Source organism: Hippoglossus stenolepis, chromosome 4 (genome assembly GCF_022539355.2).
Source record: "Hippoglossus stenolepis isolate QCI-W04-F060 chromosome 4, HSTE1.2, whole genome shotgun sequence".
NCBI lineage: Eukaryota > Metazoa > Chordata > Actinopteri > Pleuronectiformes > Pleuronectidae > Hippoglossus > Hippoglossus stenolepis.
The window spans coordinates 1,115,934-1,143,332 of record NC_061486.1 but is presented as its reverse complement, the minus strand read 5'-3'; the positions used below and the strand labels follow the sequence as shown (position 1 = coordinate 1,143,332).

General features: G+C 45.0%; 1 protein-coding gene across 1 annotated transcript; it reads left to right on the top strand.

The window, feature by feature from the left end:
* The first annotated feature begins 384 nt into the window (after positions 1–384).
* Positions 385–25,857, top strand: timm50 (translocase of inner mitochondrial membrane 50 homolog (S. cerevisiae)). Its single transcript, XM_035154764.2, has 11 exons — positions 385–656; positions 2,149–2,305; positions 4,896–4,927; positions 9,056–9,077; positions 18,022–18,080; positions 18,640–18,759; positions 19,693–19,797; positions 20,332–20,430; positions 23,483–23,639; positions 24,036–24,142; positions 24,239–25,857. The coding sequence occupies exons 1-11, from the start codon at positions 450–452 to the stop codon at positions 24,335–24,337; spliced, it is 1,164 nt and encodes a 387-aa protein (XP_035010655.2). The 5' UTR covers positions 385–449; the 3' UTR covers positions 24,338–25,857.
* Positions 25,858–27,399: the final 1,542 nt, after the last annotated feature.

Sequence of the window (27,399 nt, the reverse complement as noted above, 5' to 3'; positions counted from 1 at the left end):
CTATATTTCCTTACACTTAAGTATTGCATGTTTCTTATTATCTTGCTGCTGTGATATTGCAAATTTCCCCATAGTGGGACTAATCAAGGATTATTTAATCTTGTCTTATTCCTGGTAATGTAATTGATGATGAAACAACAGGTTATTTTCTTCTCACATAAAGTTTCTTTAGAGTTTAGTCTTTATAATATTCACGTCATGTAACAGACAGTTTGGGCATTTGCCATCAACCATCATGGCCGATTGGGGCTGTATTCGAAGGTCAGACTCATTCTGTCTCCTGATTGGTTAGACAACTCTCAGACCCCGCCTCCTCCTGCTCCATGTGGCCCGTCGCCCCGCTGATTGCTCCCTTTCCCCGCCACTCAGAGCGGCGCCAGCCAATCGGACGCTTTTGTCCTTTTGACTCGCGCCTCTCTCGCTCGCCGGCAGCCAGAGCTTCATCCAACATGTCGGCCACCTCCGTGTTCCCCATGTGTGTGCGGGCGAGCCGGGGCCTCCTGCGGCTCCGGAGCGGAGCGGCGGCCGCCTCCTCCCCGGCCGCGGCCCGCATGGCGCGGACCCTGTCCTCGGACAAGCCGCCGTCCGGACCGGGCGGCGCCGCGGGCGGCCTGGCCCAGGCGATCCTCCAGGAGCGGCTCCAGCAGCAGAGTCAGGTGGGGTTAGCCTGCGTGAGGGCGCTCGATTTGTTCTTTAACTGCAGGCAGCGAGGGTGACAGGGAGGGCGGCCACTCCAGAATATGTAGTCAACTGGAACCCCCGCCCACACGAGCTGCCGGGGTGACTAATACCGCAGCCGCTCCTCTTGACATGTCCTACCTGTGTTTAACCTGAGAGCTAGCTAACATGTGAACATGCCACTGACACACAGACACGCGCGCGCTGTGCCCACCCGCTGCTGTGCGTTAGTTTTATTCACATCTACTGTGAGAAACGGCAGATGCCTGCCCCGCCCCGCCGGCTCACCGCAGTCTGCAGAATGAATGAACCTGACATTAGCTAACAGGCTAGCTGGCTAGTGTTAGCATGGGGCTGTTAGCTTGTGTTTCTGCAGGAGACGAGTCAGCTGCTGTCTGTTCTTCTTCTGTCTGTTCTTCTTCCAGCTGACAGGGAACTGACATATGTGTGTTTTCATTGTGTGATGACAGGAGACACACAGTTAGCGTTAGCTCGGTTAGCATCAGCTCGGTTAGCATTAGCTCGGTCCTTCACAGAGCTCGTGCTGTGTGCCAGCTGCTCACATCTACTCAATGTGCGCTCGGTTTAACTACTGGAGCTGTCAGAGAAAGAGCGGTGACCGCCAAGGGTAGTTTGGTTTGAAGGTCATTACACACCCGCCCCCCTTTCCTGTCTGTCCCCCCCCCATCACTTCAACCACACACACACAGACACACACACAGACGTGGCTGACACGCTGCTGCTACACTGAGCACCTGAGTGATACAGATTGATGAACATGGAGACCATCACTGACTTCCACATTAAAAATAAAAGTAAGAACTAAAGCCTTCATTTTGAAGGTCTCAGTTTGTAAACGTTTGTGGTGTAAAAATCATCAGATAAATAGAATCTCTATTATCAGCCAGGATATTTATAGACTCGCCCCAAACTACGAGATTGTTAAACAATGTTGTGTTCTCCTGTAGAAGCCACAAGTCTGTATGACATCAACTGTGTTTAAGAAAAAGTAGTTTTATTCTGGGTGTTAAGTAGAAGACTACACTACCCACAAATCCTCAGGTTGCGACAGCTGTGATTAGTGACACTGTCTGTTACATGGACATTTTGATCACAACCACAGAAGTCCTGTTGGCTCGATTGACTGGTTCATTACCACAGAGTGACCATGATTTCTTACTAGTGTGAAATTGTGTGTGTGGTGTGTGTTGAGTGTGTTGTTACTAAAGCAGTTAGAGCGCACCCTGGTGGGCGAGCGAAGTGATGACACCGTTTCTATATGACCTCGTTATGTTCTGTGGAAACCGGTTTTAGTTTCAGTGGATATCAGACAACGTGGATGCTGATGATACCATGTGTGACTGTGAAATGAGTAGATGAGATGAGTGGGTCCTTTGTTATCACAGCAGCAGGAGGTGAAAGTAGAAACGTCAGTAAATCCTCAAACTGAAAGGTTTTGTTCTTTTCCAGGGTCTGCCTCCTCCTGAGGGAGCGGAGGCAGAGAAGGAGGGAGACAAGACGGAGGACAAGAAGCAGAATGAAAACACGGCCTACGCCAAGAAGATGGTCCTACGGTTGGCGGGACTCATGGGAATCGGCGGGGCGGTCGGCATCGTCTACATATTCGGTAAGTGTGTTAACGTCGGCCCATGACCACAGAGACAGCGCCAAATCATAAAATACATTATGTCAAGGCTCTTTATATAGAAGGTTGAGACATTAAACATTATAGAGAAACCAACAGTTCCCACAATGAGCAGCTCTGGTGACTGGAGACAGAAACTCCTCATTAACTGGAAGAAAGAACCAGATTCAACATGGACGACTATGCCTCGACCTGTCAGTGAGCGGAGAGGGAGGGAGAGAAAAACACAAACACGCAACAGTTGTGTAACCATCATGTTTCAGCTCTGACAGACTAGTTGTAGGTGTTTTTATTTGATTACAAATTTAACATTTTGGGTATTTTCTTTACATAAATCTAATATTTTATGACCCATTTTTGCATTTTTTATTTAATTTATTTTATCCGTCCCAGAGAACGACACAATCCACTGTCGTTTAAGCCCTGAAATTAATCTTTGAGTTTGCAACTGTTGTTTTCAACAGAACCAGATATTTGAAGACGACACATTGGACGACAGTTCAATTTTATTTGTATAGCACAAAATCATAATATACATTATCTCAAGTAGAAGGTCAAGACCTCAAACAGTTAATAGTTAAACAAACAACAAACATTAATTGAAATAACCTTTAGTCGCAGCTCTACTTGCTAATAAATGGGGTCAATAAATGTGATTATCTTTTGGTATCTGACTGAGCTATCTCCCCTCGTCGTCTCCCCACCCTCTCCATGACTGTGTGTGTGTGGGGGGGTGGGATGTGTTGTACACACTGGGTCTGATTGGTTTATCGCCCTCTGCTTCCTGTTTGGAGGGGCCGCCCACAGAGGGGCGGGCCTAGTAGCTGTCAGTCGGAGCTGAGCAGCCTGAGATGTATTTGATCAATTGAAGTTTGAAGCAGCCGGTTTGCAGTTTGCAGTCAGAGACGGTAGAAAGATCCTGTTAGGAAAGAGTGAAGCTCGTGTGAATTTAGATTTGAACTTTCCTCGAGGCGGTGGAGCCACGACGGCATCAGATCATCACAGGAGCTCAGAGCTGGTCACCGTCACCACGACGCTGTGGAACCCAGCGAGCAAACGCATCTGTCGCGTTCCTGTCGTCACGGTTTCTTTTATTTTTGATCCTGAAGACGCGTATTGATTTTCCTGCGTTCGTCGTCGTTTACTCGCTTTTTCTTCGAGTGATTTCTGAATACATCGGATTAAAACTGTCAGTTCTGACACACTGGGCACTGTTGGTTATTTATCCCGTCCTGTTTTGTGTCTACGCCGTCTGCAGCGGAGTGTACGATGGCGTGAAACACATTGGAGATTACCTTTTTTGTTCTATTTTTACTTTTCCTGGCTTTTTTCCCTCTTTCTCTGTCTTGGAATATTTCTGGAATACTAACTGGGAATTTCCGCTTGATAATTTGGGATGTAATCTCGCCTCCTGTCATGTGGAAGTAATCTGTGGAGTTCCTGTGGAGATTCTGGATTATAAGATGCTGTAGGAGAACATACATGTTCACATGTTGTCTGGTTTTACAGCAAATAGGTTTGTGAAATACTCTTTCTTTCTTTTCAGTCGTCACACGATTTGAGTGACGCATAGGAAAGTTGATAATTACAGGTGTCAATGTGTTGAGGCTGAGACGTGATTCTCTTCTGTCTAATCTCTTTCCACTGAAGTGTTCATGAAGGATCTCGGTACTGTGATGAAACTTTAGGAAAGCAGTGAAACGTGCACATACAAGAGAAGCTGGAAACAGGTTCTGGTGTTTTTCATGTGTCATTTTGAAGGAAAAAACTGTTTTGACTCTTTTGTCTTAATTTAGGTCTGAATCTGATCTTTCTTTTCATTGGCTATTTTTCTGTTAATGGATCGATGTCCTTAAAGTCCGAGATCAAGTCACGTGTAAATATCCAATGTTCCAAAACCCCCAGATCTTTCTCATTTGACAGGTGTTCCTATTATTTTGTCCATCCCATTCAAATCAGTGTCAATCAGGCTAAACACAGAGTTTATAGAAATGTACAGAAGGTGATTCTGAAAGTGAAGCGTAGAATAATAAAGTTTAAAAAGAGACGGTAATAAAACTGACATTTGATCTCTTATATATCGCCCAGTGTCAATATTGTATAATATGACATCATATGATCTATGAGAGGGTGAAGTAACAGTTGAGTCTGTTCCAACGCTGAGGGTCGGTAAACTTTAGATTTAATTCATGCATTAATTCATTTATTCATTTTCTTTTTTAAATCTCAATACTTTTTACGACTTAACCTTGTACCATATAAGCAATTAAACAGTTTAACTGTGGACATGAGCTGCTTACTTTAAAAATAATTGATAAACTTAAGCCAACATCATGTCACCTGATCGTAAAGATGAGTCGACACCATGTTGAACGTTCTAACCTTCATGACGAAGAATTTATGTCACGACTTGTTAGTTTCAGCCTGATTTTCCCATTAAACTGATAATTGTGTTAACAGCAGCTTTCGGTCCATGAAACAAATAAAATCTTAATATTGTCGTTAGATGTTTAAATCAGAACGTTTTTTCTCCACAGACGTGATTAACTGTTTCCTTTTTGTTTTTATTCAGGCTCCAACTCGGTGGACGAACAAGGACACATGGTAAGTTGTATTTACTGTCACACACACACACACACACACACACACACACACACACACACTCCAGGTGTGACCCTGTGCTCTCAGGTGGTTGTGAGCTTGTGTCTGTTCAGGCTCAAATGGGACGTTCACACATGGATGTGGACCAGAGCTGACGTCGGCACACTTTTACGCTGCCGTTAATTTCAATCAGCTCTTTTTTTTACGTTGCTTTCCCTTTGATGTTCGGTGGTGCAGCGTTCCCGTCACATGTAGGAGTTCCTCTTCCTGTTGTACAGGAGCCTAAAGGACACACTTCACAGCTCTGTGTGACATGTGCCCGTCTGACAGAGGTGTAAACCTGGACAGACGGGGCGGTCCTCTGCAGACTGTCATGCAGATGACTGAGGTGTGGGTGTGGGAGAGGAAGGGAGCACACTTCTCTCACCTTCAGCACCCCCGCCCCCCCCGCCCCATTGTCACGCTGTGACAGGAAGGGTGAGGTGGCCGGGCGGCACACTCGACAGGTACCTGTCAGGTCCTCTTTGTCTGAGCTGTGAGTTTGGGAAAGCCGGGACATCAAAGAGGATGTTCTAATGACCATCACTTCCAGTCCTCAAGTACCACTAAATAACACTGATCCCACAGCTCTAAACTGGTCTGTGCAGGACGGAGGCGTTCACAACAACAGCATCTTAATGTCCTTTATTCTGGTTTCCTGTGGGGTTTTAATGGTGTTGTGTTAATGTTATTTTGCAAATGTATTCATTTGTTAACTCTTTTCCCATTTGAGAGTTTAATATTCGTACATTCACGTTGGAATCAGACCCATGTGGTGTGATGGGATCTATAAGATAAGTTAATGCTTCATTAGTCTCACAACAGGGAAATCTGCTCTGCTTTGAAATATTCTACATTCAGACCTGAACTTGGCGATGACCATTTGTGTTGGGATCTCTCAGGACGGAGGTCAATACCAGTCCTGGTCTCCTCTGTCCTGGTCTCCTCTGTCCTGGTCTCCTTGTCTCTGTCCTGGTCTCCTCTGTCCTGGTCTCCTCTGCGCTCAGCTCAGACTGTGGGAGGTGTTGCTGTGGGAAGCCACTTCAAAGGGGCACACTTCTGTCACATTAGGATCCTTTTGTCGTTACCAAAGAGCCAAACGGCCGCGGACGACTTCCTGAAGTGCCCTTGTCCGTGTGTCTTTGAAGCCGTCACTGTGGGAAAGTGGAGTCAGGGGGGACAAATTATTTTTATTGTCTTTACTCGTCATCCTGCAGCAGAAAAGCCAAAGAATAATCTGTGACTGGATCAATAACTTTACTGTTACTTTCTTCTGTTGAACAGGAAATATTCACCAACAGGAGGGTTTTTCTCTACAGTTTCTTATCCAGTGTAAACCACTGTTCTTTAAACTCTCAAGGAAAAAGGTCAACACCTAAGATTGTGATATTTGATGAGCAGCCATCCTCTGACTCATGTGGTCATACTTGTGGTAGTTGCTTTTAACACCAACCAGGAAAAGTCACTTGAGTCAAGTCCAAAGTCGCCATTTTTAACGATAAAGTCTCAGGAATGAAAAGTCACCCAACTGTAAAACGGCCTCACTGCTCTGCCTGGTTGGTTTTTGAACAGATTTTTTCATTTTAGTTTTCACCACTTTCCCCGTGTCTGCTGTCAAATCAAAGCCGTTTTTGATGAGGTGAAGATGTGGGAATGATGGCGTCTTCAGGTCACTTCCTCACGGCTTCAAAGGGCACACTTATCTCACCTGCACATCCTGTCCGCTTCCCGCTGGACGACACACTTCCTCATGTCGGTGAGACGTCGTCGTGTGCCACTTGTCAGAGCCTTCAGAGGGGCACACTTATCTCACCTCCTCGTCTCCAGGGGACATTTGCTGAGCAGGACAGTGGACATGTGGTGTGTGTTTTTGCTGTCTGGGAAACATAAGCTGCTTTCAAACCTGCACTGGACTCTGGGTATTCACCTGACATGTTGTGGAGGGGCTGTACTTGAGAACACAAATGTCAGGGTCACTTGCTTTGGACCCTCTGCTGAGTTTTTACTAGCGAGTCCATGTGAGAATACAGCATTTCTATATCAATCAATCAATCAATCAAATTTTATTTGTATAGCCCATATTCACAAATCACAGTTTGTCTCATAGGGCTTTAACATGGTGTGACATCCTCTGCCCTTAACCCTCAACAAGAGTCAGGAAAAACTACTTAAAAACCCTTTTAACAGGTAAAGAACGTAGAAACCTCAGAGACCCACTCCCAAGTTCCTGATGTTTTATTGGAAGCAAAGACGATGTCGTCTAGCGCAGCTTCATCGTTAGATAATGTATCTCTAAGGTGTTTAGGGCCAAGTATTAGAACCTCTGTCTTATCTGAGTTTAATAAGAGAAAATTGCGGGTCATCCAGGTTTTTATGTCCTTGAGACATGCTTGGAGTTTAGTTATTTGATTACTTTGTTCAGGTTTTATTGACAAGTATAACTGGGTGTCATCCGCATAGCAGTGGAAATTTACCGAGTGTGTCCTGATAATGTTTCCAAGTGGAAGCATATATAATGAGAATAAAATTGGGCCGAGCACAGAGCCTTGTGGAACACCGTGGTTAACTTTGGTGCGCACAGATCGTTTCTATAACGTGGCGGACGTGAAACTGGAAGAGCAGAATATCTGAGGATGAAGAAGAGGAGCCGTACACGTAGAAGACGAAGACGTCAACTTGGAAACACGAGGAGATTCCAGAGCTTTTGGTGATGAGGGCCGACGCCGGTGTGGATGAGCTGTAAACAAACACTGATCTTTCCACAGCAGAGTTTATACGTCATGTCCGGCCTCCTGGAGTTCGTGTTTGTCATGTGGAGCAGCAGCAGGAGTTTGTCCGGGTCGGACTCGTTCACATCAGGAACATGTTCGTGCTTCAGTTCACGTCTGAAGCATCTTGTGCTTGTTGTGTGGGAACCTGCTCCTGTCCTGCTCCCAGGCTGCGGCGCTGCAGTCACACTGAGGTGTCGATGAGGTTTTAATGGCTGTTTTCACACCTCGATCCACATTGAGCAGCACAGCCAGCAGCAGCTGAGCCCTTCCCCCGACTTCAGGCCTCGTGTCGGCGTCTGGTCTTCTCAGTCGCCCTCTTTGCTCCTGGTTCCTCTGTCAACCTTTTAAGTTTTGATTACATGAAGCGTGATTCTGCTGAAACGTCACCAGCTCATATTTGATTGTCTGTCCTGATGGTGAACATCACACATGATTAGTTCAAGGACCATGAAAGAGTCCAATGAGACTCTTTCAGTTTCTGGTTGTGTTTTCTGAAGCATTTCATGGTCCAGGTTTAACGCATGTGGTGGGAACCTAAACCTGTTTATTCAGGTGACGACATGTTTTAAGGTTAAGTCTAGATAAAATGTAGGTTAAGGTTTACAAGTATTAGTTATGGTAAATGGTAGTTATGGCATTGAGACGAGTGTGTGTGAGAGAAGGAGACTTTTAGATTTTAGACATTGAGCTAATTGGGTCAGAGGTCACAGTCCTTCCTCTGTGGACCCCTGAGGTTTATGTTGGGCTGTTCAGAGCAGACAGGATGTTAGACCCAGTTTGACCAGCAGGTGGAGTCCTTCACCACAGCTCCTGATCCTCCTGACTGCTCCTCCTCTCCTCCTCCGTCTTCCCCTCTTCCTCCTACTTTCTCTTTCACCTTCATGTTTTAATTTTTTCTTCCTCCTCAGTTTGTCGAATCTTATTTTCTTCCATTATCTCCGGCTTCTTTCAAATTCCACTCTCCTCCCCAACATTATTCTATTATTAATTTCTTCATTCTTTACTGTTTTGTCTCCTTTTCCTCGTCTCCATCTTTCTATTCAACGTCTTTCAACATTTTCCTTTTTGTTTCCTTTACACACGTTCCATCTCCTGCTATTTCACATCAGGTTCATACTTCAGGCTGATTACTAAAGGCCAATCAATATCCACGACAGTTCCCTCAACAGCTTCATGTTTTTACCAGGAATCAAACATGTGACGTCTGTTTCCCACAAATGTCTAAAGATTTCTATCAGTTTGCTGACGTCAGTTTAAGAGACGACCGTTTGTAACTGTATAGAGATTTTAATCAATCCTCTCTCTCCCTTGTCTCTGACAGATTCCAGATGAGTTCGACAGAGGTGAGTGAACCCACTTTAGTGTGCGTGGTGCGTCTGTGTGTGCGTGTGTGTGTGCGTGTGTGTGTGTGTGTGCGTGTGTGCGCGTCTGCGTGTGTGTGTGCGTGTGCAGAACCTGCCTCATATATTTATTACTCTGTTCTTTCACACCTTTTTAAAAACCCGGCAGTCACGCTCAGACCTGAATGAAGTTGAATCTGAAGTATTTTCTACAAACCTGGTTGAGCAGGTTTTCATCTTGTGTGAAATCTTTATTGGCAACTTTGTGTGAGAGTTTTAAATATTTCACTAATACCTGGTTCGTGGCTGTGCATGGTACAGCCGATTTGTGTATTGATAGGCCCGGCCCTACTATCGATGGTTTTTATTATCAGACGTTGTTTGTACAGCGGAGCAGAGCGTACTGGAGACCAGTGGTAGTGACGCTGTGGTGAACTGTGAACCAATGAAAACAGCTGAGGACTCGCTGTGTTGAAGCGGGAGAAACAGTCTTTGTATTTTTGAAAAGTGACAGAGCTTCGTTACTGACATCACAACTTTACAGTGTGATATATTGTTGGGGGGGGGTGTTCCCTCTGCTTTAGTCCACATGAGTCCTCCACCACCTTCTACTGAACATGTGTGTGTTTATTGACACCCTGGCAGTGGTGTGTGTGTTGGGGGGGTGAATGAATGATGGGACAGGGGCGTATGGGAACAGTTGGCAGTGCCACACAGGCTTTAGTGAAGTGACCCATCACTCAAACAAACACACTCTGCATTTACATCCTGGTGAATTATCCAGAGGAAGACATTTGCTCTTCAGACCCACACGACGGTCGTGAATGTAACGACACAGAAAACTTATATATATATTGTCCTGGATGTTTTCAGTCCCACATTTTAAAGACCATGGACGACGTTAATGCAAATATCTAACAGAATTATAATATGTAACACGACGGAACGCTGGATATTACCCATGATCCCCGGCTTCCTGAACCAGTAGAGCAGGAGTGTGTAGATTTAAGAGCAGCTCATCGCAGCAGCTCAGTAAACAATGAGCTCCTCAATGAGCTGTTGGGGCCAGTACAGATATCAATCGTGATATTTGTACTGATTTGGTGAATAAAAATATAAAATTGTCAATGAATTCTGGGATGTCGTAATCCAACTCTTATGAAAAAGAAAAGTGAGGTTTGATATTTTACAGTTTAAACTTTATTATAACTAACTAAATAAAAAGAAAATAAAAATTTACCCAAATATATATAGAACTTGAATGAAGAAAATAAAAGTAATTCTTACATAAATGCACATCTTTTTTAAATAGTTTATTCTGTAAAATAAGTTTTCATATCAGCAAATGTAATAAATTGATGGATCTAGTTAAGTTAATATAGTTGCATAATGTAGTTTCAACATTATAATGTGTTCAGACATGGATCAGCTGCGATTAGCCTCTAAACAAGTTCTGATCTGCCAATAATCAATTCATCAATAACCCTCAGCCCCAGAGTCCAGTGCTCACGTGTCCCTCCTCCAGAGTCCGTCCCTCCGTCCCTCCATCCCTCCGTCGCTCCGTCCATCATAAAGTATCCCCCAGGGTCCAGTCTGTCCTCATCTGACCACAATCCTCAGTCTCCTTAGTCCTTTCTCTGTCTCTATCTTTATTACTGTCTCTTCCTGTCTCTTCTTGTCCCCTCTGTCTCTATCTGTCCATCATCTCCTGCTGTCTGACTCAAACATGTCCTCTGCTCATTAAGCACATGCGTTGTTTACAGCCGGCGGCTTGTTTGTGGACTGAGGTTAAAATAAAACTGAGTCTAACGGTGAGTGAAGTCTGGCCAGGACATACAGATCGGTGGTCAGATGTGATGATGGAGGGGCGGTCCCACCGATGGGTTGATGGAGTGATTGATGAACAGAAGGAGGGAAGTGTGTTCAGGCAGGATTGGGCCTGAGGGACACACAACTATTGATGAAGGGATCATTAGTATCAGCCCCCGATCAGACTTCGTTTAAGTGGCGAGTTCTGTCCCGACACATCGACCTGACGTTCACAGCTGTGCTTCACACCCGCGGTGTGAGGACTGCTTCTCAGCCCTCGTCCACACGCACACGTTTTAATATATATGTTTTATTCTTTTGATTTGACACTGGACAGTAGAAAGGAAATAGGAAGAGAGACACGCAGCAAAGAGTCAGAAATTCCCTGCGTGCGTGCGTGCGTGCGTGCGTGCGTGCGTGCGTGCGTGCGTGTATGTGTAAGAGCTGTGTTTACTCCTAACTGTGTGTATGCAACGTGGCCAATCGTGATCTCCTTTAGTCGCCATTTTTATTCATGTTTACCACCCAAGTTGCAGAAAGAACGGGCTGTGAGGTCATTGGACGCAGCAGATCATCACATTGATTTTACTGAAAGGTGATCAATGATATCATGAATGATGACACAACATTTAGATCTAAATGCTCCCTCGCATATTTCCCATCAGCCCCTTCAGAGTAATGACGGCCAATCATGACCTCAGGGACCGAGGCCAAATCATCCCTGATGAGCTTAGGGACCGGGGTAAAAGTTCATGATCCCTCAGGGAGGAGAGATGCATCTTCATCCTCCTCTTTCTTCCTAGTATCCTCTCCTCCATCCTCTCCTCCATCATCTCCTCCTCCTCCTCCTCCTCCCCCTCCTCCTCTGGGAGCAGCAGAAGGTGAGTGGAGGGACGGATGAATAGGTCTTGTGGGACGTATTTGGCTAGAGACTCTGTTTGTGTGCAACGCGGCGGCTTTCATGTGCGTGATGCAGAGGAGCGTCGGATACCATGGCAACCAGGAGATTTGACACCTTATGCGCGCACACACACACACACACACACACACACACACACACACACACACACCACAATGTATTCTCCTTGGATTTCATGACTAGCTTTTTCAAAAATGTCAAACAGTTTAACTCATAAACAAAACAAATACATGCTTGTAAAGTCACTGATCATCTTTATATACAGTCGCTGATCATCTTTATATACAGTCACTGATCCTCTTTATATACAGTCGCTGATCCTCTTTATATACAGTCGCTGATCCTCTTTATATACAGTCGCTGATCCTCTTTATATACAGTCGCTGATCCTCTTTATATACACTCACTGATCCTCTTTATATACAGTCACTGATGGTCTTTATATACATTCTATAGTTCATTGCTGCTCTATCATTAACAGAAACACTTTCTATCCTGTAGATCCCCAGAGGCACACACACACACACACACACACACACACACACACACACACACACACACACACACACACACACACAGGCCACGCTGCCGTTTGTCACCCGTAGAGAAACAAATGACGGAGGAGGGAGGGAGGAGGGAGGAGGGAGGAGGAGACATGTTGCTGTGCAGCAGATGCTGGTCCTGACTGCAGCTTTTGTTTGGGACGGAGGCCCCTACATCCATCTCTCTCTTCATCCTCCTTTCTCTCTCTTCATCCTCCTTTCTCTCCTTTCATCCACAATTTCCTCCTCTTTTTCTTATTTTTCTCTGTCACTCTCTGTCGTCTTGTCATCCTTTCTTTTCTCCCATTTTGGCTTCCCTCCATCTTTCCTTCTCTGTTGTTGTTGCTTCATTCCCTCCTTTTTTACTTCCTCTTCTTTCTCAATCACTCACTCTTCACTTTAGCCTCTTCTTTTCTTCCATGTTCATGTTTTTCATGCTGTTGTCCTGCTTTTCCTATTCATCATTTGTCTCTTTCTCCTCCTCCAGCCACTTCTTCTTGCATCCATCCCTTTATCCTCCACTGTTGTTATCCCGTCCCTCTCCCCTCGTAACAGACTTTCTCTCTCTTCATCTTTTCTCTTATTATTATGGTCAACACCCCTCCTACCTTCCTTCCTACCTTCCTTCCTTCCTTCCTTCCTTCCTTAGGACTGCCGTCCTTCTTTTCTGTTTGTATTCCTCATTAACAGCTCATTTCTGCTTTAATGGGGGAAGAATTTCCCATAATCAAATACCAATTGAAATAGAAATGCGGCTCCCTTTACCGAAGTTACTTCATGATCGATTCAAGAGGCTGATGGTTTTTCTCCTCTGCTTCTGCTTCATGTAGCCGCTGTGGATTCCTCTTCACATGATTGTTGATAGGAAAACACAAAATAAATCAGCTCTTATCTGACAAATGATGTTTACAGACATGAATTGCTCGACTCCACCCCTTGCCTGGTGGCAACCGACTTGGAGGCAAATGTCCAAGTCGGTTGCTGAGGAATTTCTGTGTAGAGGGCGTGTCGATGACGTTTCCAACATGCCATGCGAAGATGAAGGCGTCAACTTTGAAAGACGAGGAGATTCCAGAGCTTTTGCTGATAAGAGGTGACGCCTCTGTGTGTTCTACACACTGTGCCACCCTTCACTTCTTGTGACTGCGTCTGACCACAGAATCTCCTGCTGAGTTTTTCATGTGTGAAAGACAAACTCCTGAGAAAGTCCGGACCCCATTTTCCTTTTTAGTTCATGTCTGAAAACGTCTGCTTCACCTGATCTTTGTCTCGTGAGTTCTTACTTCATCGTCTCCGACGGCGCTGAAGCTTTAGTGTCGTCATTCAGCTGTAAAGTCACTTTGTAGTACATGTAAACAACATTAAACTTAATGTTCACTGCTGTTGTTGCAGATGACAAATGTTTTCTTCTGTCAAACTTTCCTGGAGCTGCAAAGAATATTTATTATTTGTAATTGGTTAACTCGTAGAAATTCTAGTGAGTTGGTGGTTAAATGTTAATTCTGAACATCCTCAGTGTCAGTGTTTCCTGCAGCAACAAGCAGCTGTTTGGAGCTCTATAAAGCCACCGCAGAGCCGGCTCTCACACTCGCAGTGTGATAACCTCAGCCTGGATGAATTTAGCTTGTTTTGCCTCGGCGTCACCGTCGCGTGGCACGTCACTTTCAGTGCAGGAGCGTAGTTGTTTGGCCCACATCGGCCCACCCAGGCCGTTTCAGAGGAAAACACAAACAGCCCTGGTTTGACAGCTCGACGGAGCAAGGCCTCTCACACAAAGAGCCGGCATTAACTATGAAAGGAAGCCCGTTAGACAGGGAGAGGAGAAGAGAGAAGAGGAGGTGGCCTCTTCTTCACTCCCAGAGACTTATCACGACTAAAAACAGGAATTTCAGATATTTTACATCCAAACAAACATGACGTGAGTTTGGTGCAAAAACCTTCCCCTGCTGAGAATGATTTTTAAGGCCAGTTTTTTAAAGTTGTTTTGTTCAAATGAAGTTTTCAAAAGAGCATCAGATCCTCCTCTCTCTGTCAGTGGGTCTTAATAAAAGTTAAGACACAAACGAAACTTGAGCATCACAACTGTACGGCCCTGATCACCAGAGTTGATGGAATTCATCCTCTGGGAAACACAATATTTTATGACGACCCATCTTCCAGATGCTGAGATATTTTGATGTGTATGAAATACGACCTGCTGCTAAGACTCCTAATGAAAGTGGACGACATGACAGCTCCTCAAAAGTGAAGCCAAAACGTCTCAATTGCCCCCTGGTGGCTGGCTGCTTCCTCCATGTTAGCAAATCAGACATGAACCAAACAAAAAAATCAAAAATCATGTTAGTTAGTTGGTTTCTTTGGTTTTAGGTTCTTTAGTTCTTAACTCACTGATGTATGTACAAGTGGTCATGTTTCTAATAAGTTTGGTTTTAATTAGTTATTTGATGATATAAAAATGGGCTGAGATGTCATGATTGACAGCTGAGACTGACTCCTGATTGGTTGGGTACCTCAGCTCCGTCCCCTCCATCGTGTCCGCACATCAGCGCAAGAGGGCAGCGTTCGTATTCAGGATAGTTTTGCTTAATTTCTTAATAGCGGAAGGAAGTGGAGACATGTTGTCTATCTTTATAAACGTGTTGTCTGCAGTAGCACTAATGTCAAAGTCAGGATCTTCAAAAACTTAAGGATTCAGCCGCTGGGCACCATGAATATCTGAAGCAAATTTAACTGAAACCCATCACGAAGTCGCTGAGAGTTTTCCATCTGGTCCGACGCGTGGACCAGCCGAATGAAAGCAGCCACTGAATATGGACACGTCCGTGACTTCCTCCTCGCAGCAGTTACAGCCGACCGGATGAAAAATATTCCTCCTCCTCTCTGTCCTTTTCCCATCATGCTCTGTTCTCCATTACGTCAGCGCCCCCCCTCCTCCACACCCGGAGTCCGTTGATTAACATGATAAAATAAAGCAGTAAAGCTGCAAGAGGCCGGGGTTTGCAGTGAATTATAGAGCAGCTAAAGGGCGTAGTTAAAACCCTTTTATAAAAGTACTGGAAAACATGGGCTCTCTTGCTCTTACATAAAAGTTACTACATGTACCTGGCAAAGTTTCATCAAGCGAACACACGGCAACAAACAAACACCCACTCGTCTGCCAGGGTTTGTAGACATCCAGCGATGTAACGCGCTCTGATCTGTGCCGTGGAAATGTTCCTCCAGGGTCTACATTGGTGTTGGTGCTTCCTGTGATGTCATTTCCTGCTAATCGGTTATGTCGGTCAATAAACCATAATGCATTATTAAAGAACTGAAATTCAATTTATCTAAATAAACACATAAAACACGCTTAGGTTGTGAGATATGAACGTACATCATCATGATCGTACATCGTGATGAGGTAGAAGACAGTGGCCTTCGCTTTCGAGTTCTAAAAGAATGAGAGTTCTAGTTTTTATTTTATAGAACGATCATGTTAACAGCATTGGGTCAGAGGCCGCCGTCAGGTGGTCGGTTTCCAGAGGGTTAATGGCGGAGTGGCTGTTAGCGGTTAGAGTGCCTTTAGTGCGGCCAGCTGTTGACTCAGAGGACGTGAAGGTCGTTTGGTTCGGACGATTCACACTGGCATGATTTCTCTGACCTCCAGGTCCACAGGGGCGTGTTTTTACTACGGTGGTGACGTCGTCTGGACGACGGCTGCTTCGCTAGTGACTTATTTTGTACTAATAATTTGCTATTTGCACTAATAACAATATACTTCAATTAACGAGTGAAAGGTGAATATGATGAGCCACGACGTGTTTGAGCAGCTGAGCAACAGGACGCAGCAGGTTCCACGTCTGCTCCGACATAAACCCCTGCAGGCTCGCCTCCTCTCTTCTTTGTGGGTTTCTGTTGTTCTGGTTTGTTTGGCGCAGTAATAGTGATGTAATGCCGTCACAGGTATGCGTTTATAGAGTAGTTTACTGCTCAGCCAATCATAAACAAGGACCAGAACCATCCGTTTATAAGGCTTTGTTAACACTCACACACATTACAAGAGACATCCACACATTCTCACTGTGTGTGTGTGCGTGTGCGTGTGTGGACTTGGTTTCAGGTGGAGGAGTGTCATGAATAACTGCCCCCATCTTTTTCAAAAATGATTTATGAACTTTCATTCAGACAACCAAACAGCAGGAATTCAACTTAAACAGATGTTTATGTTTATATTATACATAAGAAAACTAAAGACAATTGAACACATGTGAATATAAATAGTAAAAATCTGAACATGGTTTCTTGCCAGTAAATTGACAGTTTTGAGTAATGTATATTTCGTTTTGTTCTACTGATATCTCACCACAGTTTAGGAGCTTGTAAACAATTCGGTAAAACGATTAGTGGTGAACCTCCAGAGAAACGTGAATAAAAGTCTCCGTCTTCAACCCACTGGGAACAGACGTCCCACCTCATGTTCGCTCAGGGACAAAAACATGTCCGAGTTTAGAGATGTGCACGATTGTCCAGGAAACGTCGTCACAGTAAGTAAAGCTGTCAAAGTATGAGGAACACAAACATCAACACACTGACGACAACAGAGTGTGATTCTTTATTCAAACCCTTCAATTCATCCTGCATCATTTTTATATATATAATATATATACACCCCCCCCCCCTCTGAAAACACATACATACAGTAAAACCCCCCCCACTCGTGTGAAAGTGAATGCACCCATCACGGCGTCATCACAGCAGGACGGTGGCAGATGGCCCCTGCTTCCTGCTTCAGCACGCTGCTATGAACTTTGGGGGATTGAGTCCCCGGGGAGCAGCGCGTGCTAGCATCAGCGTTTGTTTAGCGGTGGGAGGATAGAGAGGCACGCGCCGGGTGTGTTTGTATCTTGCTTCTCTGCTGCCATTTGCGGTAATGAGCCCGCGGCCCCATGGGAAACGAAGTCTTTATGATTATTAGTCATCAGCGTGTTGACAGCTGGAGGAGTCGTCATTAGCAACACTCCGCTCGCTGGCTTATCAGCGTCGTCATCAGCCGGTTGGGTACCGCCCTCATTGATCAGCTCAGATGCCTCTGATCACTGCACAGATAATAACTAATCAGCTGAGCCTCGGGGCCGTCGTCCCAGAGGCGTGTGAAGATGGACGACACGTCTCCACGTCCCACTATCCAGGAAAGAAGCCAAAATATCTCAAATACGAACGCTGCCATCTTTACGCTTTTGACGTCCTTTGCAGTCGGAGCCTGTGCCGTAGTGATCGTAGCGAGGTCCCGCTGATACTCAGCTGTCAATCATCTCAGTTTTTATATCATCAAATAACTAATTAAAAGATAACTTATCAGAAACATGAACCTAAAATGACCTGTACTGCAGCTGGTCACCAGGGGGCGATCAAGATGAATTGGCTTCACTTTTACGTAACTGTCCCGTCCTTCATCTGTATTTACTCTCTGCAGTGATCGCTCATGAAGTGTCATCGGTCACTTCAGATCAGCTTGAGGAGATGATGCTGGGAGCTGTAGTCGTTAGGACCTGATTCACTTTGGTTTCAGCTTGTATTTGTAGTTTTCAGGTTTTAAAACATGAATGAACGTGTGAATTAAATGGAATCAGCTGATTCTGAAGGGTCTGAAGACATTTCTGTACATTTGTTGAACATTTCTTTTGTTTCCTCCTTTCAGACCCTCCAGTCGTGCAGCAGCTGAAAAGAACCTTCAAGTACTTTCAGGACTACAGACAGGTCAGTGGAGTCCGACGCCCTGAACATCACCCTGATACAGAAACACACGTCTGCATGGGAATCGTTTCGGTTTTAAAACTAAAACATAGTTTGAATGTAGCCTCCGACTCTTCCTCTTAGTTTTAACTCAGTTACCAGAAGTAATAATGACAGTGTGAATAGTTCTGTGGTTTCCAGGTACTTGACTCTTTCTGAGTAACTCACACCTTCTGTGAGAAGGAGCCAAATTTATAGTTTGGATTTTTCTCAAAAGTTTTCCAGCTCTGAGTGTAGAAACTGTTCAAGCAGTGGTTTCAGTGTCTGTGACGTAGAATATTAAAATATCCGGTCTTCCTTTTCGGGTTTTACAGTATGGTAATAAGACCTGATTTAGACTCTGCTTTTGTAAACAGGCTTAATTAAAAGTTTGCAAGCTGGAGTTTCCCTCATGAAGACAGAACTTCCACATTTTGAGATGCCAACTTCCTCCTCTGACTTTGAAATGTTGTGAAATATGTTCACGGTTAATAAGCTGTGTGTGTGTGTGTGTGCGTGTGCGTGCGTGTGTGCGTGTGTTCAGATGATCATCGAGCCAACAAGCCCGAAGCTGCTGCCCGACCCTCTGAAGGAGCCGTACTACCAACCTCCGTACACTCTGGTGCTGGAGCTCACCGACGTCCTGCTGCACCCGGAGTGGTCGGTACGTGTCTTCACTCTCAGCAGGGACGGAGGTTGTTGCTGAAGGGACAGTGACGTGTTACATCTTAAACTTAAACCACTTAAACTGGCAGCAACGGTATTAATGATTAGTTAACTCTAGTTAAACTTGTGCGGTTTGTTGACTTCCACTGCACAACAACTTGTCCATAAAACCACCGTCATGTTTACAGCTCGTCGTCGTGTTGTCGTGTGTCAGTTCAGAATGTGAAACAGAAGAATATCACATGTGTAATAAGTGTTTAAGTCGTGAATGAGGAGGTGAGTTTAAGGGTTAATGGTTTTATGGGACAGGTGGAAGATGTGGAGTGTGTCGGAGGTGTGTCCCAGCACCTGTCGACTTGTTGACTGACTCTCCCCTTTTTACACACACGCACACGCACATGCACACACACACACACGCTGTCGACTTACCTGACAGGTGTGCAGCAGCCGTAACTTGACACCCGCTGCCTGTTAAAGCAGACAAACACAAAGCAGTACGCTGCCCCCCTACTTGAACTTTCCTTTCTGTGACACACACACATACACACAAAAACACTGCTTTCATCACACACTTCACACACTCGGACCACACACACACACACACACAACTACTTCTTCAACTGTCTACAACATTTTATAGCTGCGATCGCGGCTGCAGATTATCTGAGGAGTCCGTGCGTAACTGAACACACACACACACACACACACACACACACACACACACACACACACACACACAGGAGGTTGAAGGTCGAGCCACTTTCTTCCGTCTTCAAACTGTTGGTTCCAGCTACAACTTTATAAACAATGTTTTCCTGACTGTAAGAGTTAAATCTCTGTCACTCTGTTACAACCTGGTTCCTTTATCTCACTGTGTCGATGATCACTTCCTGTTTGACCTTCTGAGTGGTTTGTTTCGATCTGTTTCCAGTTGGCGACAGGTTGGCGGTTTAAGAAACGTCCGGGCATCGACTACCTCTTCCAGCAGCTGGCGCCGCTTTACGAGATCGTCATCTTCACTGCAGAGACCGGCATGGTGAGAGAGGCTCCGCTCTGACGTGACGCTGCAGCTGTGATCGGAGCTGTGGCGTCGTTTCACTCCCTGTCACGAGCTGCGAGCTGCCCGAGGAAGAGTCGTTAAATCAGATGTTTGTAGAACAGTGACAGTAAAGCTCCTGCAGGTCGATCGGAGACGATCACCACGTCTCTGACGAGGGTCAATTTACAGTCGGATGCTTTGACAAGCAGACGAGTCGTCCCTCAGATCTGTGTGTGGGACAACTCGTTTACAGTCGTCTGAAAACCACAAACATTCAGTGCGTTCACAGACGAGACAAAGGGTTAACTTTGTGTGTTTGTGGTTTTCAGACGACTGTAAACAAAGCGACACACAAACACACAATAGAAACTTAATATTTTAAGATTATTTAACAAACGAGTCTGACGATGTAAAAAAGGAGACAATTGATTGAAATGAATATTCACGTGGTGCCTGTTGCTGATTATTTCTCTGTGTGTGTGTCTGTTTGTGTGTGTCTGTTTGTGTGTGTTTGTGTGTGTGTTTGTTCAGACAGCGTATCCTCTCATTGACAGCATTGATCCTCAGGGTTTCGTGATGTATCGTCTCTTCAGAGATGCAACACACTACATGGAGGGACATCATGTCAAGGTAGGTGTGTGTGCGAGTGTGTGTGTGTGTGTGTGTGTGTGTGTGTGTGCGCTCTCAAAACAAATCACACAATGTTAAAGATGAAGAGCAAAGAATTAGAATAAAAACATAAAACCTTCGGCGACACATGAAGAAAAAAGCTAATTATAGAATTGTAAATAAATATAAATAAAAAAAATGTTAAAACAAATTGCTGTTATTAACGTGAAGTTTCAAACAACCAGTAGAGCAGGGACGAGTCTACAGCAGAAGGTGGTTTCCTGTCCCTCGCTGGGACGACAGGTTAGCATGCTAACTGCCACAGATGCTCAGAAGTGGCCGACTGATGAATAAACAGCTGCTAATACCAACGTTGGCTATTTAGCGAGAGCAAAAACTTTTATTAAACTAATTATTAAATAGTTATATTTATCAGAAGTCGAGAGAAGAATCGTGCAGTGGATGATAAACTTGGTGAAACACCTGCACTGTCACTGAGGCTGGTGGAGCTGCGTCCCCCATGTCTGCGCTCTGTAGCTGCCTTCTGCCGCCGCCATTGATTTCTCCCCCTCACCACAATAGACGTTCTCCCGTTCTCCCACCCCCTCGCACTCCCTCCCTCTTCTCCCCCGTCTCCTTCTCAGCGCTCATTAACCTTCTGCCTCCTCCTCTCTCTCCTCTTATCCCACCTCCTCTGTCCTTCCTTCCTTCCTTCCTCCCTCCCTTCCTTCTCCCCTCTCCTTTCTTGTCCTTCTTCCTCCGTGACAACCCCCCTTCTGTCTCCCTCCAACTGTCGTCTCTCTCTCTCTCTCTCCCCCTCTCTCACCATGTCTTTTATTGAGGAACAGTCTGGAGGTTACAAGGAGCAGGTTAACCTACTTCCCAGTGACACACACTTATCATCTCATCTCCATATCACCAGACAGAGCTGGATGCAACAGATGCTAAGAGAGAGTTATTAATGCTCCATATGCTGAGGGAGAGTTAGAAACACTGCATATGTCCAGAGAAAGTTATTAAATGTCCCATGAAATTAAGATTGTTCTTTATGTGCGTCTGACGATGTGCATTTTCTGCCGTGTGTGGTTGTAATAGAAACACACAAAAGTCCACTTTAATACACAGTGTATATATATATATATATATATATATATATATATATATATATATGTATATGTATATATATATATATATATATATGTATATATGACTCATAGTTGAGTCAATTTAAACCCTTTTTCAAACTCTTAAATTTAAATGTAACCTTGCTTTAAAAAAGTCGACTGACTTCCTGTGACAGTCGACACAAGTTTTAGTTTTGTTTCTGATGCGTCTCGTTCAGTGTCACAAAAACTCCAGAAAACCCAGTTAGTCATAAGTAGAAAGCAGCAGGGATGCAAATGATCAGAGCTTCAGCTTCGGTTTCCTGACGTGTTCCTGACGTGTTCCTGACGTGTTCTGGAAGTTCTGTATCTGAGTCAGTGTCTGTGGACATGTTCTGGATCTTCTCCTGCAGCCTCATAGTAAAATGTCTGTAAAATATCATGACAATGTCGTGAAGCTTCCCAGAGAGCGAGTGGACGTGTTGATGAGGTTTCTAACACGTGACGGACGTGAAACTGGAAGAACACAAACATCTCAGGATGAAGAAGAGGAGCCGTACACGTAGAAGACGAAGACGTCAACTTGGAAACACGAGGAGATTCTAGAGAAACTGCTTTTTTAAATTCAACCGTGTGATATTTTCCCAGAAATGTCGCAGTGATGCAACATAGATAAAATGTTGAGTTTAACAACATTAATTCCTCGTAAGCCTCGGCGCTGCCCCTTCCTCACCCTCTCGTGAAACCTGAGCACCATCCAGCTATTGTCTGCTGCCCTGCATCTGAGAGAGATGGATCAGACGTCTTATTGTTTGTTGTCTGCTGCCGGCACAAGAAACACAACACGACAACACAACAGTTGGATTAACTGTCTTCTGTAAACTTTGTTGTTTACGTTGTGTCCTGCTGTCGGTTGGGTTTCCTCATCACAAGCTGGTTTCCTCCTCATGTCTGAACGTCGGGAGACAAAATCTGTCATATTTAATCTAACATACAATCAGAGTATAGAAGAGGATATATAGTATAGATCGAAACAACACTTTACAATTTTAGCTAAGAATTAAATCATGTGGATCAAAAGATTTATTAATTAACATGTTTTTATATGAACTGTTGAGGTCTTTTTTCAAATCAACTCATTTTGTCATTTGACGTTAAATGTTGTCGAAGTAGAAGATGATGTTATAATATAAATTATTTCCCCCAAACTTCTTCTAAACAAGATGTAAAACTGCACCGGCTAACATGAGCTAAAAAAATAAGTATTTATATAAGAAGAAACACAAACATGATCACATGTATAGAACGTTATTAAGAAAATAAACATGATTTCTATTTTTAGTATGAACAAACACGATAGATCTTATTGATATTTACCTTTTGTTTAACATCTGACAAGATGGAAACTATCTGAAGTGATAACAGAGGTGAACGTACTTAAATACTGTGTGTGTGTGTGTGTGTGTGTGTGCGTACACACACACACACACACACACACACACGTGCAAGGACACAGTTTAGGTTGAAGTTTTATCCAACACACTCTGAAGGAAGACAGATGCCTTTTATTCATTGGCTGTTTGGAGGATGGACAAATGTGTCCACTGGGGTTTACACACACACACACAGGTTTGGGGGGGGCAGGGCACCAGATGAGCTGGTGATAGAGACAACGAGGAGCGTCCCTCTCCATCTGTCTCACACACACACTAATGTCCCCCAGCTGGGGCGACCAGAGAAAGTGTGTGTGTTTTAATTTGAGTGAATATTAAGGATTATCTGAATGAAGTTGTTAAATCGATCAGGCCTCAGAACGGCCGGCGTTGTGCCAGCGTTGGGCCGGCGTTGGGCCGGCGGAGGGGAAACGACCGGACCATTAAAACCACTGAACAAACCGCGAAGTGTCTTTACGTTTTATTCTGTGTGATTTTTCCGGATCGTGTCTCTTACATCTGTTTTGTTTTCCTCAGGACGTGTCGTGTCTGAACCGCGACACCAGCAAGGTGATCGTGGTGGACTGTAAGCGGGAGGCGTTCAGCCTGCAGCCCTTCAACGGCATGGCCCTGAAGAAGTGGGACGGGAACTCGGAGGATCGAACGCTCTACGACCTCGCCAACTTTCTCAAGAGTGAGTCGCACAGCGAGGCATTCAGGGCCCGTCCTATGTGTTGCTGATGTAGTTCTGCGTCAGCGACAGCCAGTGGCCGGGGACATTGTGTCTTAGTGTCGTCCGTCCGTCCCATGAACGCCTAGAGAACAAACGCCTTGAGGGAATTTCTTCAAATTGTCTAAATATTCTCTTAGATTAACTGATGAGATTAGAAACGTGTGTTTTCAGGTGTTTGTGTGGACGGAGGTCGACAACATTTTAAAAGTGTGAATGTAGCTTTAGTCTGTTTAGCTAAAGCTCGACACACAAACACACACATTGACACACACACACACACCATCCGTCCACACAACTCTAATAATATGACCTCCTGGTTGGTTTGAGGTTAAGTTTCCTCGTGTCTCCTCCTGGCAGCCATCGCTCTGAGCGGAGTGGACGACGTGCGCTCGGTGCTGGAGAACTACGCTCTGGAGGACGACCCCATCGAGGCCTTCAAACGCAGACAGGCTCAGCTGGCGCAGGTAGGAGGAGAAATGGAACGCACCCCGCCTCGGGGCAGCCTGCCGTCATGTTGTCTGATGTGTGTGATTTGATTGGTCGCTCTGTGTATGTGTCAGGAGGAGGAGCAGCGCCTGGCCGAGCTCTCCCAGCAGAAGAAACAGGGACTCTCTCTCGGCTCCATCGCTTCCCGGTTCTGGCGCTCCAAACAGCAGTGAGCCCCGCCCCCTCTCACACTCGCACCAATCGCAGTCCGGCTCTCTGCCAGCGTCGAGGGGAGGGGCCGGAGGACAGGAGGCGGGGGGGTCTGCGGACTGTAGTTGGGTGCCCTCCGCTGTCGCAAGCAACAGCGGGCGTGTCTGCAGTGCTGGAATGGAGCCAGGACATTGGCCGTGGCGTGCACCAATGAGAGGCGATTATTTTGTTTATTTTTTTCTTGGTGGCAGGGCGTCAGTGGCGCCCTCCCTTGGTCATCATGGCGTCCGCTGATGCATCTCAGGCCGCTGAAGCTCCAGGTCCTGTTGAAACTTTTGTTGGTCGGAGGCAGATCTGAGATCAGCACTGCTCTCGCCACGCCCGCTGTGGTCGGCGCCGCCGCTCACAGGAAGTGACATCAGCTGGTCGAACCGAACCCCACAACGTCTGTGTTATTCTCTGTTCCTCTGTGTCTCAGACTGACGACGCTGCTGCAGACTTTGTTCAAACCATGAATATTGCTTCTAGAAAAATAAATGTACATAACACATAGTTTTCTGAAAGAGTTGATTCCCTGTGTCGGACGGTCGGCGCTCCCGGCGGCGGCGGCGGCGTGGACGGTGCTCGGTTTGGCATGTGGACATTTTGAAGACTGGAACCACAGCTGAGCCAATGGGAGGAGGAACGTTGGAGTAGAAGAACTTTTCATTTCTACCGTTCTCCCAAACGTTTGGTTTTATTCTACATGACCAGCGCTGTCAGCTGATTGGTTCCTCCTGAAGACGGTAAAACCCCCTCACTCATGCAGTTTCATCTCAATACAACATCGTTCAGTGTAGTGTGGTCGCAGCAGGACCTATTTTCAGCGGCGGATGAATCCACATCAGGTGCAGCAGTGAGCGTTTGGGTCAAACTTAAAGAGCTGAAACTCCAGATCTTCATCCAGACGAGTGTTTAGCTCCGTATCAGAAATAACCTCCGTCCACGCTAACGCACCTGAAACATCACATGACCGTTCACGTCCACTGGTCATGTGATGTAAACGGGAAACATCGCTCGCTCACTCTGTTTGTTGCGTTTTGTGGCCGTAGACGTTGGCAGCGAAGTAAATACACAACCTGCCTCACACGATTCTTATTGTTTATTTACTCACACAAAGCGATGGGAGGCGGCTGGCGATCCACTTCGCCACGAAGCCGGTCGGCGGCGGAGGAGAACGCCTGCGTCACCGTTTACGAAACTCTCTCAAACACAAAGCCGGAGTTTTCAATCTTTACACAAGTCTCTGATTTAGAGGCTGGAAAACTGTGGACGCCCGGCGTAACCATAGCAACGGTGAGTAATAAAACATCTGGATGTGGACGGAGACGTCAGCGATCGTGTTTTTCAAATTCTCTCCGTGACTTGAGATGTGTCCGGAGTGAGCGACCAATCAGAGAGCGGGGACTGAGCACAGTAACCATGACGACTCTGGGGCTCCGCTGCGGTTCTGTTTCATGTGTTTGTCGAAGATTGGTGATGAAATAAAGAAATCAAATCATGATTCTGTAGTAAATTCTTTTTTTTATCGACATGACTATTAACGTTTAATAGAAATGTTTTTATACAGTTTCTCTTTAAATCCGTGGGTTTCTTCTCATTTCTTAAAATTAATCCGGATTTTAAATTTGTTTTTCCCTCGAGCTATTTAAAAAATAAAGTTCAGGAAATCCGAACTTAAACGGCCGAGTAACTGATTTCCTGTGATTTCTGTTGAGTAATCGATTACTTGAGCCCGTTTGATTTGAACTGGTTTCTTATTTTAAATAAAGTAGACGTGTATTAAACTTAAAAGCTTTGACCTGCGTCTGAACGGAGAACAAACGGTTTCTTCTCTCCTGCAGTTGAACGGGAACATGTGTCGTCCTGCTGTCCTGTGTGTTTTCAGGACAACGTACAGAGGAAACCTGAGTCGACCTCAGGAATCCTCACATTCTTGATTTAAAGCAGAAACCCTGCGGAGCCTCCAGCCTGTCAATCTGTTTGTCTTGTCTCCTCCCTGCTGGACTCCTGCTTCACAACCAGCCATGTTTTAATCTGGGGACGGTGTCGGGACAATTACCTCCTCGGAAACGCAGCGGTCCCGCCCGGCGCCGTGAGGCCGGCGTGGTAACGAGCCCGACTCCAGAGGGAATGATGGGAATCTTCTGTTGGTGCAGATGTATGAACTCCAGCAGCGGGGGGGCACTTCCACCAGCAGCTCTGGATCCTCTCCAGAACTTCTCCAAGTGTGGAAGCAGAAAAATATCAAAGAGTTTATAACGAAAGTCCTTTTGGGGAAAAAACTTGAATCAAATAAAAAAATGTACCACAAATCAGTTCCATGTTCTTTTATATAACTTTGATGCATCAATATTAATGAATATAATTCATATTTAAATGATATAGTTGACAATTAGTTTTCACTTTGAACCTTCGTCTTCAAAATTCAAGTCAAAATGTTTATAATTATCTAGGTAAGAATTTTAATTTCACAATTCTTGAGTTAGGTCTAATTATTTTTACTTAATGCCCCAAAGTTTTAATCTATTTCAATTTACATTGAGCCAAAATCTAATTTCAAAATTCTGGACCTGAACTCGTCATCATTTAGAATAAAGTCTTAAACTGCTCTAACTTGATAACGTGACTTTGATGTTGGTCTAAATTTTGACTTTAAATCTCATAAATTTGAGTTATGTCAGAATTATTGTCACATTTCATGATTTCAAGTTGTAATTTTGACTAAAGTCAGAAATCTTATTTTGAATTGTGTAATTTTAATTAAGAATAGTGATTTTGTGTCATCGTTTGTTTCAGCTTCACCTTGACTCATTGAATCTCATCATTTCCACACTGAAGTATTTTTGTTTAGATTATTTCCGTCAGGATTTTAAATGTGAAGCTCACGCGCTGACTCGTCTCCGTTTTGACTCGTTAAATAATCTGTGACGTGCAGCGCCATGCTCACGCTCACCACAGGGGGCAGCTGACCTGCTCACACGCCCCTCTGGCTTTTTATTAGGGGCAAAATAAAAAACAATTACCTCCGCTGAATGAATAAATG